Source organism: Pleurodeles waltl, chromosome 2_2, assembly GCF_031143425.1.
Source record: "Pleurodeles waltl isolate 20211129_DDA chromosome 2_2, aPleWal1.hap1.20221129, whole genome shotgun sequence".
Lineage (NCBI taxonomy): Eukaryota > Metazoa > Chordata > Amphibia > Caudata > Salamandridae > Pleurodeles > Pleurodeles waltl.
In genome coordinates this window covers 1,135,159,937-1,135,178,906 of record NC_090439.1, presented here as the reverse complement: position 1 = coordinate 1,135,178,906, position 18,970 = coordinate 1,135,159,937, and the positions used below count along the sequence as shown (strand labels likewise).

General features: G+C 50.6%; 1 protein-coding gene across 1 annotated transcript in view; it reads left to right on the top strand.

The window, feature by feature from the left end:
- BOP1 (BOP1 ribosomal biogenesis factor) overlaps window positions 1–18,970 on the top strand; it is a 319,190-nt gene that overhangs the window by 298,713 nt on the left and 1,507 nt on the right. The window contains exons 10-15 of the mRNA XM_069221018.1: window positions 3,047–3,116; window positions 4,028–4,160; window positions 11,809–11,989; window positions 12,921–13,209; window positions 13,948–14,032; window positions 15,369–15,476. Coding sequence (XP_069077119.1) covers window positions 3,047–3,116; window positions 4,028–4,160; window positions 11,809–11,989; window positions 12,921–13,209; window positions 13,948–14,032; window positions 15,369–15,476 — 866 coding nt within the window. The remainder of the gene's footprint in view (window positions 1–3,046; window positions 3,117–4,027; window positions 4,161–11,808; window positions 11,990–12,920; window positions 13,210–13,947; window positions 14,033–15,368; window positions 15,477–18,970) is intronic.

Sequence of the window (18,970 nt, the reverse complement as noted above, 5' to 3'; positions counted from 1 at the left end):
ACAACTCTCACTAAAGCCCTTGCTCGCTGCGGCTCCTAAGAGTGCTGCGCTTGCCCGGGCAGTAACGAGTTTGTGTCAATGGATTATTTGACATGTAAGTGATTAGCTTTATTTAGTTCTGCTTGGCCTTCGGTGCAGTTAGAGGATTCTATTTCAGCTTGAAGCCCCTGCACAAGGGTGATCTGTGGCCTGTTCTAAATGCTTCTCTAAATGTGCAGCGACTTGTCATGACAGCATCTTACTTTGCCGTTATGTCAGTATACAAAAGACTGAGCATAAGATATAGTGAATAGACACTTGGCTCTTATATGAAATTACTTATATTGCTGTGATAACTGATTTCCATTTCCATCCACTTATATGCCCGCTTATGGTCTACAGACCATTAATATCAGCCTGCTTATGATCTATTGGTCACTGATTTCAGCCTGCTTATGATCTCCTTATGATCTACAGATCATTGATTTCGGCCTGCTGATCCTCTACAGATCATCATTGATTTCAGCCTGCTGGTCCTCTACAGATCATTGATTTCAGCCTGCTGGTCCTCTACAGATCATTGATTTCAGCCTGCTGGTCCTCTACAGATCATTGATTTCAGCCTGCTGGTCCTCTACAGATCATTGATTGCAGTCCATTTGTAATTTTTCTGATCAGTGATTTCATACCACTTACATTGTGCAGATCATGGTTTCCCGGCCCCACGCCCAATAGTGTCAAGGTCTTTAAAAGGCTTTCAAAACAAATTTCTACAAATGCCTTTGACGGTTCCTCCGAGTGATCTAACCTAGTATTATCCTTACTTATAGGCTTCCCTTTTAAGCCTATGCATCCTGGTCCTCAGATACTCCTGACTTGTGCTCATGTTTTTAAACAGTCACTTCGGTAAGGAGAGCTGGCGAGCATCGCTCCCGTTTACCAGGCTCCAGATTCGCACTGTGAGGTTAGTCGTAGTTTGAACAGGTCAGTTCAAGTTTCCATTTCCTTTGCTGTTGCTATTTTTGTCCCTTTTCATCAAACCAAGAATGAGGAGAAGTTACACTGATTAGGCCACAGAGGGCTATCATTCGTTTTGTGTACAGAATAAAGGATTCCCAGGTAGATGGCAACCGGTTTGTAGTCTACTAAGGGTTTATATTACTTCCAGCAGTAATGAAACATGTTTATTTGGCTCTCCCTACGCACCAGTACGTTCTATGAACTGGAGGATGAAGATCCACCAATATAGCTTTACAGACCACTCGGCAAAGGGCAAATCTACAACCTCAGCCCTCCGTAGAGGAGTTCCAGTTTATTTGATTTGCTGTCTTGCCGTGGTTCTCTGCATTCTTTCTCGCAGCACTGATGTTAGGATGCTCATGGCGATGTAAAATTACAGTTCGGCAAAACTGTACTTCAGAGCTTCTCCTATAGACTAATCATCACCGACCCGGACTGCTATCATAGACCGGGACCTGTGGAAACCTACTCAGATTCACTTGTTTCCACCACATTGTGTTCTTGGCCTTTCCGAAGCGCTTTAATACTTGGTGGAGCAGATGTCCCCACACCCTTGGCACTGGAGACAGGACCCACTGCTTCACTTCTTGCGGAGACTCACTTAGATGCAACTGGGGTTGCACAGTGTCACCCGGAGCCACTGGCCCTTTCTTGCGTGAAGGAAATTCCAGATCCAGTCTGGGATTCTGCACCTACAGAGAAACAACAGTATGAAGGTAAATAACTGGTTCATCTGATTCTCCCAGGTAGTTGGAAGGGAGGAGGTGGCAGGATTTAAACAACCAGCCACTTAAATATGGTGTGGCACATACTTTTTTTGGGTTGAGGTCCAGTGGGGGCTCAGTTACAGCTGGCTCAGAGCTTAGTTTATTCTCTTGGTGTCAAGCATTACATAATAATCTCAGATCTCTGGTCCCATGTTTATCGCAGTCATCTGATTATATCACATTGGCTTATGTATTTGACTCTGTCTTTCAGCCAATCAGGTACTTGTTGCTGGGCTTAAGACCTCTTCTGCCATGGTGATGTGATGGTGGGTGCATTATTGTCCACTGCTAACATCCTTGTTCATGTGCCTAGTCCTTAGCTCCCCCCTCTTAGTCATGATGTCACACAGTCTCTGGCCTCAGGCTGAGCTGCCCAAACCAGTCTCACCTTAAGACACAAGCATTAATATATCTTCCTTGTTCCAGCAAGCGTTTATGGATCAAAACCATACGCTAACAGCCCATCTACAGTATCCTCTGCATAGGTTGGTCAAGTGTTGATGAGACTTGGAAGGCAGCTTTTGTACCTTCTACTCTGTTGAGCAGTCCATCTTTTTATGGTTCCATTGCATAGGGAAGTGTTACACCCTTGCGTATACTGCACCCGCCCCAACTTGAGGTGCAAGTAAAGCAGCCTGTACCCCACAACTGTTAATCATGTGCCAGTGCCTGCTAGTCTTGGTACTGCCAGAACATAGGCACAGTAGTCTTCCATGGAGTTTGTTCCCTGCACGGGTAGAAGGCAGTTTTGCATCTGCCACTACCCTGCTCCCTACAATTTTACCTTTTTCTTTGCAGTAACTTCCGATCTCTGCATCATCTATAATTTGAGCTGTGGTTTTAGTTCTCCACTTGCTGCTGCAGGTTAAGAATATTGTTGCTGCTGGAGTAATGCTCTAGTGTTTCCTACTTGCCATGGGGTCTGCAGTGATCTCTCAGTAAGGAAATGATTGTTGGTTTTTAGAATTCAAAGAGATTTGTTTTGAGCAGTGATTTTCAGGGATACTTACTGCCTGAATGTATGTATTAGAGCTTAGCGGGTGGTGCTTTTGGAATTAGGCTGTTTTTCGTAGCATTAGTGACAGTTGGCAGGACCCTTCACAAGCACTGGCAACAGCGAGTAGAACATTATACCGACCATTAGTAAATTTATGCCTGTCACCCTCTAACCCAACATTTTGCTTTAAGATCTAATGTGTGATAAATCAAGTGACAACACCATTTCCTTTTGATTATATTGCGAGATGGTCTCTCATTTATTGCATCTTTCTCTTCCTCAGGTTTACCGCGGGCACACCAATCTTGTGCGCTGCATCAGTGTGTCCCCGACTGGGCAGTGGCTGGTATCTGGTAAGTTGTTACTCGCTCTGTTTGGATGGGTGTTACTCGCTCTGTTTGGATGGGTGTTACTCGCTCTGTTTGGATGGGTGTTACTCGCTCTGTTTGGATGGGTGTTACTCGCTCTGTTTGGATGGGTGTTACTCGCTCTGTTTGGATGGGTGTTACTCGCTCTGTTTGGATGGGTGTTAGTCGGTGTGTTTGGAAGGGTGTCACTCTGTCAGTCTGGATGAGTGTCACTCGGGTGTCGCTCTGTCAGTCTGGATGAGTGTCACTCGGGTGTCGCTCTGTCAGTCTGGATGAGTGTCACTCGGGTGTCGCTCGGTCAGTCTGGATGAGTGTCACTCGGGTGTCGCTCTGTCAGTCTGGATGAGTGTCACTCGGGTGTCGCTCGGTCAGTCTGGATGAGTGTCACTCGGGTGTCGCTCGGTCAGTCTGGATGGGTGTCGCTCGGTTTGTTTTGATCATTTTTGTAAACACCTACGTTGGACTTGGACTGTCATGGAGAAGAGGCTGTTGTGACTCCAAGCAGTAGGCCATGGACTTGGGTTGCAGCTTGCTGGGGTGGAGCGGAGAGCTGTACATGAGTGATGCCCTGGTTATTGGAGCTTGTGATGGAATGATGTGTGTGGTATTCATGTTACTGCGTCTCCTGGCTCCGACATGCCAGGAATCTAGGGGCGGTCTGGAAGAGTCCTAGTCTTCACAGGATGAGGCTCTCCCAAGTCTACTTATGGGAGTTTTGAGGAGACCTATTGAAATTTGTCACCCAGGACTCTGCTTAATTAGAAAACCCCAATTGGGAGACTAGGCTGAGAGGGATGATGTGGCTCTGGGCCTCTGTTGCATGTAGGTTCATGCATGAATTGTGGCCTTAGCACAGCAAATGTAAAAACATATGTAATTTATCTTTTGTTTTTCAGGCTCCGATGACTGCTCTGTGAAGTTCTGGGAGGTGAGCACAGCTCGCTGTATGAAAACCATAGAGGTGGAGGGAGCTGTGAAGAGTGTTGCGTGGAACCCCAACCCCACCGTCTCCCTGGTGGCCATTTCTGTGTAAGTGTTGTGGCTCTGCACCTCCATTAACTTAGAGGGATGCTGGCTCTCATGCCAACACACAGGAATGGTACTATTCATTCAGTCATTTACCAGTGAGTAGTTGGTATTTCTGCGAGGGGTCACAGGTGGGTAGTTTCCGACCGTCCCCGGGGAAGCATTGGTAGTAAGGGGTGACGGGCTTGAGCTGGCAAGCACATGGTGGGCATCAGCTGCCAGTTCAGTGGTGGCTGTCAGGCAGTCGTACATTGGTAGGCTAGAAATGAGAGGGGGCCTCACCAGGACACGTTACTGTGAATTGTGTAGAGATGGGCATAGAACTAGATATAAAACCTATCTTTTCGTTTGTGGAGATGTTGGGGAGAAGTGATTATTTAGTGCTGGTATCTGACCAGTCTTGTGTCCTGCCCCTCACACTTTTTTCCCCATGTTCACTGCTCCACGCCCACCGATATGTCTCAGCAGCAAAACAGTTGCCAGGCTCTAGTAATTGAATGTTTAGATTTTCATGCCATTTTGTGTGCTCTAAAAATAGTTTGGAATAGCAAGTAATTCAGCTATACGATTATGATTTACCCCCCCGAAATTGCCCCTGGAAAAGAATTACTCAAGTTCAGAAATGAAACACAGTGCCCCATCTGACAGGACTTGGGTCAAATATTTTGGACATTTTGACTCTTGAAAGGATATACCATCATCTTGGTCAAAACATATAAACACCAACAATATATTAAAGAAGGGCAGCGACTCGACTTCCAGAACAGGTGAATGAGCTGAAAAGAACCAGGTGAGAATTCTGAATCTGATATCCCCAAGGAAGACACCAGATGTCAACCTTGAAAGGCTGACAACAAATGTGTGCATCGAAAAACCATGAAGCCAGGGAGCTGCATCCACCCTACGTCTTCAGCCGTCACCCTGTCTGTGTTGTGTCCACGCACGAGTCCGAAGATAGGACTGATACTCAGTACTGAGGCCGAACATGGTAGGGAAGATGGAACAGCTGCTCCTTAATCCTGTGAATTACAGGACTCTATACCGAGGGCCTGTGGCCTCCAAAATGGGATATCACAGGTCTCCTCTGAGGTTAGTCACCGTACCGCCACACTTACCCCTTTATCCTTTGTCCTTTATGATTGAAGTTCTTGTTTCCCGGGTGGTATGCATGGTGTCCTTGGTCATCTGTAATCTTCCTAGTAGCCTGAAGGGAGAAGGCCTGGATATGTACCTGTCATGGTAGGTGCTCATTATAGTGCCTGTAATCTCTCTAATCTCAGAGCCCAGACAAACTGCTCCCCTATTCCACTCTCTCTAGGAGGGGCCAAATGCCACTCAAACTTAGAAGAGGACAATGGATTTAGGAGTTGGTGGACAGGTGGCCTTGGTTACAGATGTTTTATGTATTCTTTGCAGGGGATAAATGTTGTGTGAAAGGCTTTCATCATGGATGGAAATGGGTTTGGGATAACCCTTAGAACAGTTACTGCTGTTAGCAGTGTGCACTTCATTTTACAGCCAATCTAAATGTATGCTTGCGGTTTGGGCTGTTTCTGATTTTCACGTGAATTATTCCATGTGCCTACCAATGTTCTTTTCCAGCCTTGGCTAAATCCTTGTATTAGCCTTTCAAACCATTCAGGGAGCACGGGGCAGAAAGAGGACTGCACAAAGCAAATGTAGGTAAACTGACTGTGACCAGTCAGTCTTATGGCGGCTATTTCATTTCAAAGCTGAGTTCCAACCTGAAAACCAGTACAGTGGACCTCGGGTCCAATACAGGTGACAGACAGTGTAAAATACTGTGTCCCTCAATGAGGAAACCCTACAAGGCCTGGAGCTAGGAATCACTTACCCCAAACAGTACTGAGTGAAACCTCCAGCAACAATCCACCTAGATACAGGTGACACATCGTGTAAAATACTCTGTCACTACGTGAGGAAAACCCACGGGCCTGGAGGTTAGAATTACTTATCCCAAACTAAGAACAGCAGTCCAAGGACGGGATAAGAATGCGAAGACCTTCGAGATGTCGCGAAGGAGCCGCAGACTTGCACAGACTGCTTATGTCCCTCAGAATCACTGACTGTAATCCCAGCCCAGAAGCCATCTGCTGGGTAGGAGGAGCAACCAAGAAATCCAAGCCACTGTGTCCTTATTCAGAAATATCCGTGGTGAATTGTCGAAAACCTGCTTTGTAATAATTCTGATTGTGCACGTGCTCACAACTCTGGCACATGCGCAGTAGCCTGCTGAAATAAGCAGGAGGAGGCCGATGAGCCTTGCCAGGGCCCGCACTCTGCCGCCTATAGACCTCACTCTGGCCTTGTTGAGAGCACCTCTGCTGGGTGAAGAGCGTCACTGAGTAGCTGTCAGTCTCTACATGTGGGTGACATCTTGTGAGGTCGGATGTTGCCAATTCTGCGGAGGACGCTCTGTATTCCCCGACTGTCTAACAGTATATCCCACCTTAGCTTCTTTACCTTAGGCATGTCTCCTGCCTCTGGGCGCGTGCACGCGCATCCCTGGAGCAGCAGAGAGTAACCGGGGTGGGGTGACCAGATGTCCCAGGTCTACCGACACTCGCCGCTGTTCTAAGTCCACGCCCCGGGGTTGGAGAGGGCCAGGTGAGCTCGTGTATGTTTACACCCCTCCCCCCCCCCCTTTACTTTTCTTGCGAAGGCTCTGCTCTTTGCCTCCGATTATAATGAGGGGGGTCATCATACAGCTTACATCACACCTTTCTTTGCGATGGCAAGTCAAGGAAAGGTGCGCGGTTTTATTTATTTATTTTTGTTCCTTACATAGTAGATATTCTCAGTTAGGGACACAGTGTGAACCCCTCCACCATTTCTCCTTCCTCAGACTACTGAAAGGTGTTTAAAAGGGAATAAAGCTAGAAACCCGTGGAGCTGTGTGGTTAAGCTGTCTCATCTGTGCTGCCCCAGTCGTCCCTACTTCCTGGGCGCTGCAGCGTCCCGCCTGCGTCCGGGAGGGCCGGGGCCGTGCAGGATTCTCAGTTTGTGAATTGAATTCAGACGCTGCTTGTCCTGCACACATGAGTGGGTTCGGCCCTCCTTAGTTGGACGCTCCTGTAAGTGCTTCTGTGGCCCTGCTGCGCGCAGTATTTACTCCTTTTTGTATGTGCATTGAATGTTCCGATTTTCTGTTGCGATTATCTGGTCGCCCTAAAAGAAGGGAAAGTTCAAGGGTTGTTTACAGCGCCGCAGGCACAAGTGAGTTCACGTCATGTAGGGAGCTGGAAGGAATGAGCCTTCAGTTCCTTTCTGGATTGTGGAAGGGTCAGCACGGCTCGGATCTCGATGGGACGGTGTTCCACATCCTGGATGCGATAATATTATAATTATTATTCCGTCTTCTAAAGCGCTCAGCTACTTACCCCAAAGGGTGTTTCCCGACGCAGGACAAGTTAGGATGAAGCAGCCCCATACCTAAAACAACCAGGCCTTCAGTTCTTTTCAAACAGTGAGGGAAGTACATCTTCACAGGGGGTTCTGGAAGGTCAGTCCGCAGCTTCGGGCATAGGTACTCGAAGGGCGGTCTCCCATGCCCGCCAGATGGACTCTAGGCGCTCCACAGAGAGACTGCTTGCATGATCGAAGCATCCGCGCAGGTTGGTTAGGCACCAGCAGATTTTGAATCTATTGTGGGCCTGTCTTAGTTCTAGCCTTGTGCAAAGACCTAATGCACAGTTGGTTAAGTCCTGCTTTCCATTTACCATCCCTTCTTACAATCTCCGTCTCCAGTCCGGTGATATTGCGCCTCCTTGGGCGTGATGTCTCCCAGAGGGAGATGGTTCTGGACGAGTATCTCAGCGGCCTGGCTCTCTAACTGGCCCTGTAGATGGTGGCTGCTTTAGAGGGGGGCGGGAGATGTAGATCCTTCATTGTTGGGATGATTTGTTAAAACCTTTTCAAACTCTTGATGACCCTGCTGCAACATGTGATGCCCTTTGTAGTGATGTCACTTTAACATTGTGGCTGTAGGTGGCTTTAAAACTTCAATCTCTGCCTCCTCTTGGCCACCAAATGTTGGCAAGAAATCAGCAGTCTTCCTGAAGGTTATCATGATCGAGTCATAAACTGGCCTTTCGTTTTAATGGATGCACCATGGGAACCTTTTGTAAAAGTATGCAAAACAGTCAGTCTACTCGCAAAATGAAGGACTCGGCATAGCTTCCAGAGCCTTGACTGAATATGCAGAACCCGCCCACCCAGAGCAAGTGTTGGGTCTGCGGAGGCACCGTCCAGCACCGGGTCACCAGCATCTTCAGATGTACTTCGTGTCCAATCAGGAGGAAGAGAGCTTTACTCTGGCTTGTAGGGTCCGAACAGGCGTGCTTACAGAGCGCACACTGACGCCCAGTCGGCTGCCCTGCACCCTTGGGAGGGAGGACGTGTGTGATATAGAGTGCTGCCATGCAGCTCTAAAAGGGAGACCCCCCCCAAAAAAAAAAAACGGGTCCTCAAAGCAATATTTAATACAAGTAAATGTCAGTCCAATAACTCCTCTCCCTTCCTACCAAAATCTGTATCACAGGGCACTGACAGCTGCTTAACACTACAGCCACACTGCTGTGTCTGCTGAATGTAAAAGGAAGCCTTGCAGTGCTGCTGTCTGCTGTGCTTGCTAAGGAGGCTTGCACTTCATTTCCGCGGTCTGTGCTGTGCTGACTGTGTGCTCCAAGGAAGCTTGTTCAGCTGCGGTCTGTGCTGCACCTGTTCCCGGTGTGCGAAGGAGGTTTGCCCTGCTGCACCTGCTCCCAGCGTGTGAAGGGGGCATGCGTTGCTGTCGATCACTCAGTTTTTATAAAGCACAACTACTCACCTGTGAAGGTCTCAAGGTGCTGGTGGTAGGTCTGGGCCTCATTTGAAGAGCTATGTCTTGAGGTTCTTCCTGAAGATGGTGAATGATGGGCTTTGTGTGAGGTGCGTGTGTAGGTTGTTTCAGCTCTTGGCTACGAGATAAGTGAAAGTTCTTCCTCCGGCGGTGGTTTTCCAGATACGTTGAATGGTGGCTAGTGACTGCTGGGCGGATCGGAGGGGTCTGTGCTGCACGTTCTCGGTGTGTGAAGGAGGCATGAGCAGATGTGGTCTGTGCTGCACATGTTCCCGGTGTGTGAAGGAGGCTTGCGCTGCTGTGGTCTGTGCTGCACGTTCCTGGTGTGTGAAGCTTGCGCTGCTGCGGTCTGTGCTGCACATGTTCCCGGTGTGTGAAGGAGGCTTGCGCTGCTGCGGTCTGTGCTGCACATGTTCCTGGTGTGCGAAGGAGGCTTGCTCTGCTGCGGTCTGTGCTGCACATGTTCCTGGTGTGTGAAGGAGGCTTGCAATGCTGTGGTCTGTGCTGCATATGTTCCGGGTGTACGAAGGAGGCTTGCACTGCTGTGGTCTGTGCTGCACATGTTCCCGGTGTGTGAAGGAGGCTTGCAATGCTGTGGTCTGTGCTGCACATGTTCCTGGTGTGTGAAGGAGGCTTGCGCTGCTGCGGTCTGTGCTGCACATGTTCCCGGTGTGCGAAGGAGGCTTGCTCTGCTGCGGTCTGTGCTGCACATGTTCCCGGTGTGTGAAGGAGGCTTGCGCTGCTGCGGTCTGTGCTGCACATGTTCCCGGTGTGTGAAGGAGGCTTGCTCTGATGTGGTCTGTGCTGCACCTGTTCCTGGTGTGCGAAGGAGGCTTGCGCTGCTGCGGTCTGTGCTGCACATGTTCCTGGTGTGCGAAGGAGGCTTGCGCTGCTGCGGTCTGTGCTGCACATGTTCCTGGTGTGCGAAGGAGGCTTGCTCTGCTGCGGTCTGTGCTGCACATGTTCCTGGTGTGCGAAGGAGGCTTGCGCTGCTGCGGTCTGTGCTGCACATGTTCCTGGTGTGTGAAGGAGGCTTGCGCTGCAGTGGTCTGTGCTGCACATGTTCCTGGTGTGTGAAGCTTGCGCTGCTGCGGTCTGTGCTGCACATGTTCCCGGTGTGTGAAGGAGGCTTGCGCTGCTGCGGTCTGTGCTGCACATGTTCCTGGTGTGCGAAGGAGGCTTGCTCTGCTGCGGTCTGTGCTGCACATGTTCCTGGTGTGTGAAGGAGGCTTGCAATGCTGTGGTCTGTGCTGCATATGTTCCGGGTGTACGAAGGAGGCTTGCGCTGCTGTGGTCTGTGCTGCACATGTTCCCGGTGTGTGAAGGAGGCTTGCAATGCTGTGGTCTGTGCTGCACATGTTCCTGGTGTGTTAAGGAGGCTTGCGCTGCTGCGGTCTGTGCTGCACATGTTCCCGGTGTGCGAAGGAGGCTTGCTCTGCTGCGGTCTGTGCTGCACATGTTCCCGGTGTGTGAAGGAGGCTTGCGCTGCTGCGGTCTGTGCTGCACATGTTCCCGGTGTGTGAAGGAGGCTTGCTCTGATGTGGTCTGTGCTGCACCTGTTCCTGGTGTGCGAAGGAGGCTTGCGCTGCTGCGGTCTGTGCTGCACATGTTCCTGGTGTGCGAAGGAGGCTTGCGCTGCTGCGGTCTGTGCTGCACATGTTCCTGGTGTGCGAAGGAGGCTTGCGCTGCTGCGGTCTGTGCTGCACATGTTCCTGGTGTGCGAAGGAGGCTTGCGCTGCTGCGGTCTGTGCTGCACATGTTCCTGGTGTGTGAAGGAGGCTTGCGCTGCAGTGGTCTGTGCTGCACATGTTCCGGGTGTGTGAAGGAGGCTTGCGCTGCAGTGGTCTGTGCTGCACATGTTCCGGGTGTGTGAAGGAGGCTTGCTCTGATGTGGTCTGTGCTGCACCTGTTCCGGGTGTGTGAAGGAGGCTTGCGCTGCTGCGGTCTGTGCTGCACATGTTCCTGGTGTGTGAAGGAGGCTTGCAATGCTGTGGTCTGTGCTGCACATGTTCCTGGTGTGCGAAGGAGGCTTGCGCTGCTGCGGTCTGTGCTGCACATGTTCCTGGTGTGTGAAGGAGGCTTGCAATGCTGTGGTCTGTGCTGCACATGTTCCTGGTGTGCGAAGGAGGCTTGCGCTGCTGCGGTCTGTGCTGCACATGTTCCTGGTGTGTGAAGGAGGCTTGCGCTGCTGCGGTCTGTGCTGCACATGTTCCTGGTGTGTGAAGGAGGCTTGCGCTGCTGCGGTCTGTGCTGCACATGTTCCTGGTGTGTGAAGGAGGCTTGCGCTGCAGTGGTCTGTGCTGCACCTGTTCCGGGTGTGTGAAGGAGGCTTGCAATGCTGTGGTCTGTGCTGCACATGTTCCTGGTGTGTGAAGGAGGCTTGCAATGCTGTGGTCTGCTGCATATGTTCCGGGTGTACGAAGGAGGCTTGCACTGCTGTGGTCTGTGCTGCACATGTTCCCGATGTGCAAAGGGGGGGGTTGCGCTGCTGTTTTGTCTAGAAATACTGAAATGAAGGCTGTACTATTATGCACAGAGTGGGTACCACCTCTCCGCCACCTCTGCGTGGACCCGTGCCACCCTTTCTGCACCTCCTAACACTTCCTCGTCCGAGGAGGAGAGCTCCCTCGGGTTCTGTGCCACCTTTTTGTGTAGGTTATTTCTGGTGGTAATACTGAAATGAAGTATATCCTGTTGTGCACTGAGTGGGTACCGCCTCTCCGCCTCCTCTGCTATGCGCAGGGCCAGTGCCACCCTCTCCGCTTCTCCTAACCCTGCCTCTTCTTGCAGAGAGAGCTCCGTCGTGCTGCTGAACCCGGCCCTGGGGGACAAGCTTCTCTACAGCGCCACTGACCAGCAGATCTCGGGCTTCCAGGAGCCCGAGGAGCCCTACCTCCAGCCCGTCCAGTGGCTGGCTGCCGAGGGGGACGCCTTCGACAAGGGGGTGCGTCTGACTGTGAAGCATGAGAAGGTGAGTGACTTGGGACAGGACCCATAGCTTTCTGTACTGCAGTAGAGTCTGACAAAGCCTCCACTCCCTGCCCTTTGCAGCCGCTCTGTCCTCTGCTTCACCACAGTCCAAACTTGCCTCACTTGTTGCCTCCAACCTGCCCTTCCCCTTTGCTGTGGATGTATTTTATATGTAGCACTTACTTCCATCCTCTAAATGTTTGCGCAGTGCACTGCCACCCTGATCACACCCTCCCAGTGGGGCATGTGCTGATGCCTGAACATCAGTCGCCCGAAGAGGGTTGAAGCGCAGGGACCCTAACATATGGTAACTTTGTGGCCACTCTATTACACTCTGCTTATTTTCAGAGGCTAAGGGACTCTAAGGGATTGGCCTGCACCTTAGGGATGCGATAGACCATTGTCGCTGACTGGAGGGGTTCAGCCCCAACAACATGAAGGCCACAGGGTTGCTAATGCACAGTGAAGGGATTGGGCTGTTGCCACAGGGGAATTTTGCTTGCTCCCACAAGCGGAGAACTCTCGAGAGTGGCAACTAGGTGAGGACTGTGGACCGCAGCTGCCGGGTGAAGACTTAGAGTGGCTGTCTCTAGGTGAAGCACTGTTGCTGTATCTCACAAGACTTGTCTTTATGGAGTATACCAGCCTTGGAAGAGTAATGCATATATCCCTTGGAAAATGTGAATTCGAGAACCCTTTTGTAGGGGCACCTTATCTATCCCCAGGAGTGGAATCTGGCACCCTTGGAAGTGGATGGGATCTGGCACCCTTGGAAGTGGGTGGGATCTGGCACCCTTGGAAGTGGGTGGGAACTGGCAGCCATCTCTTGTAAGGGTTTGACAGTATTAACTTCATTATGGTTAGAATCATCTTTGCTTTTTGATGTTCTGCTTCTCATCTCACACCATCACATCGTTCCCATCCTTCTCCAGGCGGTGAAGCACGTGACCTGGCATGGGAAGGGAGACTACTTCGCCAGCGTGCTCCCCGACAACGGGAACATGCAGGTGCTTATCCACCAGGTGACCAAGCGGCGGAGCCAGAACCCTTTCCGCAAGAGCAAGGGGCTGGTGCAGTGTGTGCTTTTCCACCCCATCCGGCCCTTCTTCTTCGTGGCCACCCAGCGCTACGTCCGGGTCTACAACCTGCTCAAGCAGGAGCTGACCAAGAAGCTGCTGACCAACTGCAAGTGGGTGTCCAGCATGGCCATCCACCCTGGAGGTGAGGCGCAGCAATGACCGGGTCTACAGGTGGGGGGTGGGTCACCTAGGGGTGGGGAACCTGATAGTTATATCAAGCCTTCAGCTTGTTAGAACTGAAGTTGGGAATACATGTTGGTGACTATCCAACCTCATTAACAAATCCGGGATTTGTAAAGCGCTGCATATCACCCATGAGAGTCTCAAGGCTCTGTGGTTGGTAACTGCTATGTGGTGTTCATTTGAACAGCCAGGTCTTGAGTCCTTTCTTGAATTTCCGGAGCGAGGCAGCGGTCCTGAGGTGCAGGGGAGGTTGTTCCAAGCTTTGGCCTCCAGGTGTGAGGCAACCTCTGCCATTGCCTCAGCAGAGCTTTCACATAATACCCTAATGCTGCAACCCTTAAAACAATATTATATGTTTTATCGTTGTCTTGGTTTAGCTTTTCAAAGTGTTTGGTTTGTTTGTGTGTGTGTGTGTGTGTGTGTGTGTGTGTGTGTGTGGGAGGGGGGGGGGGGGTCATTATCAGACCTGGGTAGTTGATGTAATTTATTTGTAACATGAGATCGCCTGTCCCCTTTCTCCATCAAAAGCAGCCTTTGCTCTCGTACTCTGGCAGGCGTGTGCGGTTCCAGGTAGTTTTGGTTAAACATGAGGCAATGTTGCTGAAATACTGGTTGCTGTGCCACATGTGATGGATGCTGGTGTTAGAGAACCAGAAGTCTTGCAACCTTCGCAATAACAAACCTTCCTCTGTCGCAGGTGATAACCTGATCTGTGGCAGTTATGACAGCAAGCTTGCCTGGTTCGACCTGGATCTCTCGACCAAGCCCTACAAAGTGCTCAGGTGAGCTTTCCCACCACAGAAGTACCACCGCTGCTTTTGCTGCTCTTCCCTCATCCGCGGCATCCTTGCCTTGACACCAGACTGTCATTCCTTCCACTACGTCTTTGACTCAGCCCCCACTTTCAGAGCCGCTGCCACAACAGCTCCTTCTGCCCCTTTCATACACTGACACCTTCCTCAGCCTCGGTGCCTTCACACTTATTGCCACCACACCTTGTGTCCCTGACCCTGCTACCCCTGTGCGCAAACCATCTCTTACTGCCAGAAGTGCTTGTGCTGCCGCTGCCTGCTCTGCCCTTATGTTGGCAATAGCAACCAGTCCCTCTCGCTTCAGTCATTGCTGTCTCTCTCGCCCCATCCAGTGCTTCATCTGCCCACCATGGTTTCCTCTGTGCCAGAGTAGTCTATTCTCTGTGCTCTTCTTGTGCCCCTGCCATGCCCCTCCCACTGTCAGTACTTCCTACTCCGCTCACATTGGCACTTCTGCTGCCTGACCCTCTCACTGCCAGTACTGCATACTTGTCCTTCCACAGCCACTGCTGCCACCCGTGCCCTTCTGTCACTGTGCCCTGCCTCTAATGATTGCCAGACGGCAGTGCCAGAGCTTTCAGTTGTGAGTGCCAGACCAGAGTTGCTTCAAAAGAAAATATTCGAGTCCTGGGTAGGGCAGGAGCCGGCAGTGCGAGTCCTGGGTGGGGCAGGAGCCGGCGGTGCGAGTCCTGGGTGGGGCAGGAGCCGGCGGTGCGAGTCCTGGGTGGGGCAGGAGCCGGCAGTGCGAGTCCTGGGTGGGGCAGGAGCCGGCAGTGTGAGTCCTGGGTGGGGCAGGAGCCGGCGGTGCGAGTCCTGGGTGGGGCCGGAGCCGGCGGTGCGAGTCCTGGGTGGGGCCGGAGCCGGCGGTGCGAGTCCTGGGTGGGGCCGGAGCCGGCGGTGCGAGTCCTGGGTGGGGCCGGAGCCGGCGGTGCGAGTCCTGGGTGGGGCCGGAGCCGGCGGTGCGAGTCCTGGGTGGGGCCGGAGCCGGCGGTGCGAGTCCTGGGTGGGGCCGGAGCCGGCGGTGCGAGTCCTGGGTGGGGCCGGAGCCGGCGGTGCGAGTCCTGGGTGGGGCCGGAGCCGGCGGTGCGAGTCCTGGGTGGGGCCGGAGCCGGCGGTGCGAGTCCTGGGTGGGGCCGGAGCCGGCGGTGCGAGTCCTGGGTGGGGCCGGAGCCGGCAGTGCGAGTCCTGGGTGGGGCAGGAGCCGGCAGTGCGAGTCCTGGGTGGGGCAGGAGCCGGCAGTGCGAGTCCAGGGTGGCTCACTTGGTTTACTAACACTGTCTGCTTCTTTCTTCGTTTCTCCTTGCAGGCATCATAGGAAGGCCCTGAGAGGTGTGTCGTTCCACAAGCACTATCCTCTGTTCGCCTCTGGCTCGGACGACGGCACTGTCATCGTGTGTCATGGCATGGTGTACAAGTACGTACCTTATCGAAGGGGCACGGGTGTCAGGAATTGGGGGTGTAACAGAGTCTGGATCTGAGATGCGAGTCTAGTTACTTGAAGATTTGTGTGGAACAGATTAGCAGAAGGGCTGCATCCCTGGTACTAGAGAGGAGGAGCCTTGACCAGCACCCTGGCTCGACCATCTGCTGGGGATGGCGCCGCCCACTTCACACCAGTGAACGCCATGGCGTAGAGGGCAGCTGTGGGCCTGACTGCATGGAGGGGAGTCTTATGAATGGAATATTTTGAAGCCACAGAATGGTCAGCTCCAAGGCAGAATGGTTTCACCCAGGAAAGGTGAAGTCGACCTGCTGAGAGGATGTGGTTGGCTGTGCCACTTGGCACTTGTACCAAAGGTGATGAATGTGGTGTGTTTGAGTTTAAACAAAATCTTTTATACAGTTGCATGCAGAGGATTTAAAAGCAAAAAACTAGGAAGTCAGCGAGGGGAAGGACAGGCAGAAAAGGAGAAAATGTGGCAGAAACATTTATGTAGATTTAATGGATATAATATAAACAAATCTCTGCAAGCAGAGTGTAGACCCAGCTCTTAACCCCCCCAAGCTGCGAGTTCCAGCAGCGATGAGGACATTGGTCAAAGAATTAAAGACCTCAGTGCCATGAATACAGTGAGAGACCAAGACACATTCACATTCTGCGGAGGCGTAAAGACGCGGAAACAAGTAAGACACTGCTGCTAAAGTAGCACAGTGGAGAAGTGAGAGCGTGAATATCACAGAATCAATCGTGTTAGCATCACACAGATGTAAAGAGTGCAATGGGGAGAAATGGGTGAGGCATTCAGTTATCCTCAGTGTAGACACAGGAGATGAGGCAGATATTAATTAAGGTTTCCAATTTTGCAAAGTTACCCAAGCTTCAAAAAGAAAAATATGGGTGAGACTTGTCTGACAGCCTCAGACTTGAATTTCTAGAAGAAATGATGCTCTAAGGAAGGTGTGTTAGCAGATCTGGATTATATATCAAAATGTAAAAAGAGCTGATTCCGCTCTTTTTTTAGTTTTCCTCTGCGCAAATCTTATTTGAAAAAAAAACGGACACAATCCTCTCTGCAGGCGCTCTAAAAATGAGGCACATACCCTTTCACAAACTTGAAAACGATCTGTATTCCAACTGGCTGGACCGCTCAAAGGGTTCTTGGAGGCGCAGGATTACTGTAGCTACTGTGAGTGGCTGCTCAGTAGCCAAAGAGAATGTTCTAACACTGACACAGTCGCTGATTGGATAATTGTCAGCCACTCAGAATTGCTGAAAGCGCTGGTCGCAGCAGCTAACCGGCCTGTTGCAATAACTGCGAGTTCCCTTACCAGAGACACATCAACTCCAGAGCTAGCTAGATTGTAAGACCCATGGAGGTAGAGTGATTCTGTCTTGACTGACCCTAAGCCTAATTCACTCAGAGACCCTTTTAAAACAGCGCGTCGCTCTCTTTGCTCCTTAAACTCACTCTTCAGTTGATACAGTTATCTAGGAATCACAGGTGCCCAAAACCTTAAGGAAGGTTTTATATTACCCACTCCTCAAGAAGCCTAATTCTTGCCCATATAACTCTGCTAGTGTCTGCCTCGTCACCACCCTGCCTTTGATTGCCAAATCGTGGAACAAAGCTGTGAAGCCAGAGTTACTACAACATACGGAAGCCCACTCCAGCCTTTTCTGCCTTTCTCTCAGGCGTCTGAGCAAGACAAGGGACGGAAACTGTGTTGCACACCTCAGTGGCTTTCAACATGCTGGCCCACCCCAGTACATTTTCGGTTGTCTACCATCTTGGAATCCCCTAGGGAATGGTTTGGGTCTAATCTCTGTGTGATAAGAGAACCTAGTGGAGCAGGTGAGACTTGGTCCCTCTCGGAAATATATAGACCAGACCGTAGATGCCACACAAGTTGGTGTTATCATCCACAAATTTAGCATATCTTCGTCCACTCTGCAAACTTTTCAAAGGATACCTTGTGTCTGTTCAGTCTTCTTTCAATGATACTCAAATTTACATTGGGTTCTTCCCAGATGCTCTACCGAGATACAAACTTTGTTGAGCTGAAACTTTCTTCACCTGAGTCAAAGCAGAGGACTTCATTTTTGGTTCTAAAGTTAGACCCTTGTTGTTTTCTCAAAACCCAGTGAAACAATAAAGCTCCTCCAAGGGGAAAAAGGCAATCGCCACACAAACTCAAATAATCAATCTCTCAAATGATCAACCTCAAAGTAAAGGAATCTAATGATAATAATTTAATAATACAAACCCATATCATTAAAACCCAATATAACAATCACAAAACAGAAAAAAATATTAATAAAAATCACATATAAACAGTAAAATCCAACATGCAGGAGACAACAAAAGACATCTACTATAATCTATTGTGGTTAAACTGTCCCAATTATGGTAGATATAGGCCAATCGATTTCTGTCAGCAATCCTTGTCCGATATAGGCCTGCTCCTATAGGTCCAGTAATGTCATATATCGTTGACGTGTTTCGGTGGTCTTTCGGGTCCTTTCACCACCTTCTTCAGGACTAATGAATATGCTCCCAACACTTATTAAACCAAACCTCCATTCAAAGTAAATCAAACCATCCAAACCGATCCAAATGTTAATTTGTATACTTTCCTATGTTTCACAAAAATCTTTTGAAAATAAATGTCATGGAATCCACAATGTCTATTAAATGGTGAACCAGGACTTCGTATTGTCCATACGGTTCCAACCTCAAATCGGCGTGACGGAGCTCCGCTCTCTTCCATTTCAGATTTTTTTCTCAAAACCCACCAAACATCTTTAAACTTAACTACAGCTGGCAGATAGTCAGTAGCTTGGGAGTTGCGTTTAATGCTGAGGTATCACTCAAACCCCATGTTCTTGCCCTATTAAACTGCTGCTGCAGGTAAGCTAACCAGACCCATCTATTCCTCTCCTATAGCAGGAAAAAGAAGCCATTGTAGTTGGTTGCAGCTATTATCGCTTGCCTAGACTGCTGCAGTGTGTCTTACCCAGGCCTACCTGAGTCTCAGACAGCAAGACTCCAGTGGCTTCTGAATGCTGCTCAGTGGGCTATCGAATGCTTGGGCAAACAGGACCATGTCCACCATCACACACAGCTCTCCAGTGGGCTCCCTCTTTCAGGGTTCTGTGCATTACTTACAATGCAGCAGACCGCAGCTTAACTTCCTGATACGGGCATATGTTATCTAGCAGCTTGCGACTAGTGCAGTGAAGTTCCACTGTTCACTCTCCCTCCTTGAGGGGAACGCTCTTTCTCTGTGCAAGTCCCCACTGTCTGGAGTACATCGCCATCAGATACCTGACTCTCCACCCCCCTGACTGACAAGCTGTAGAGGAAAGCAAAAGGCTTGACTTTCAGGAGTCCCCTTTGTAAGCAATAGGGGGATCCTGGGGCCAATGCACGTGTAGTCGGACAGGTAACTAGCCGGTGTACGGGTTTC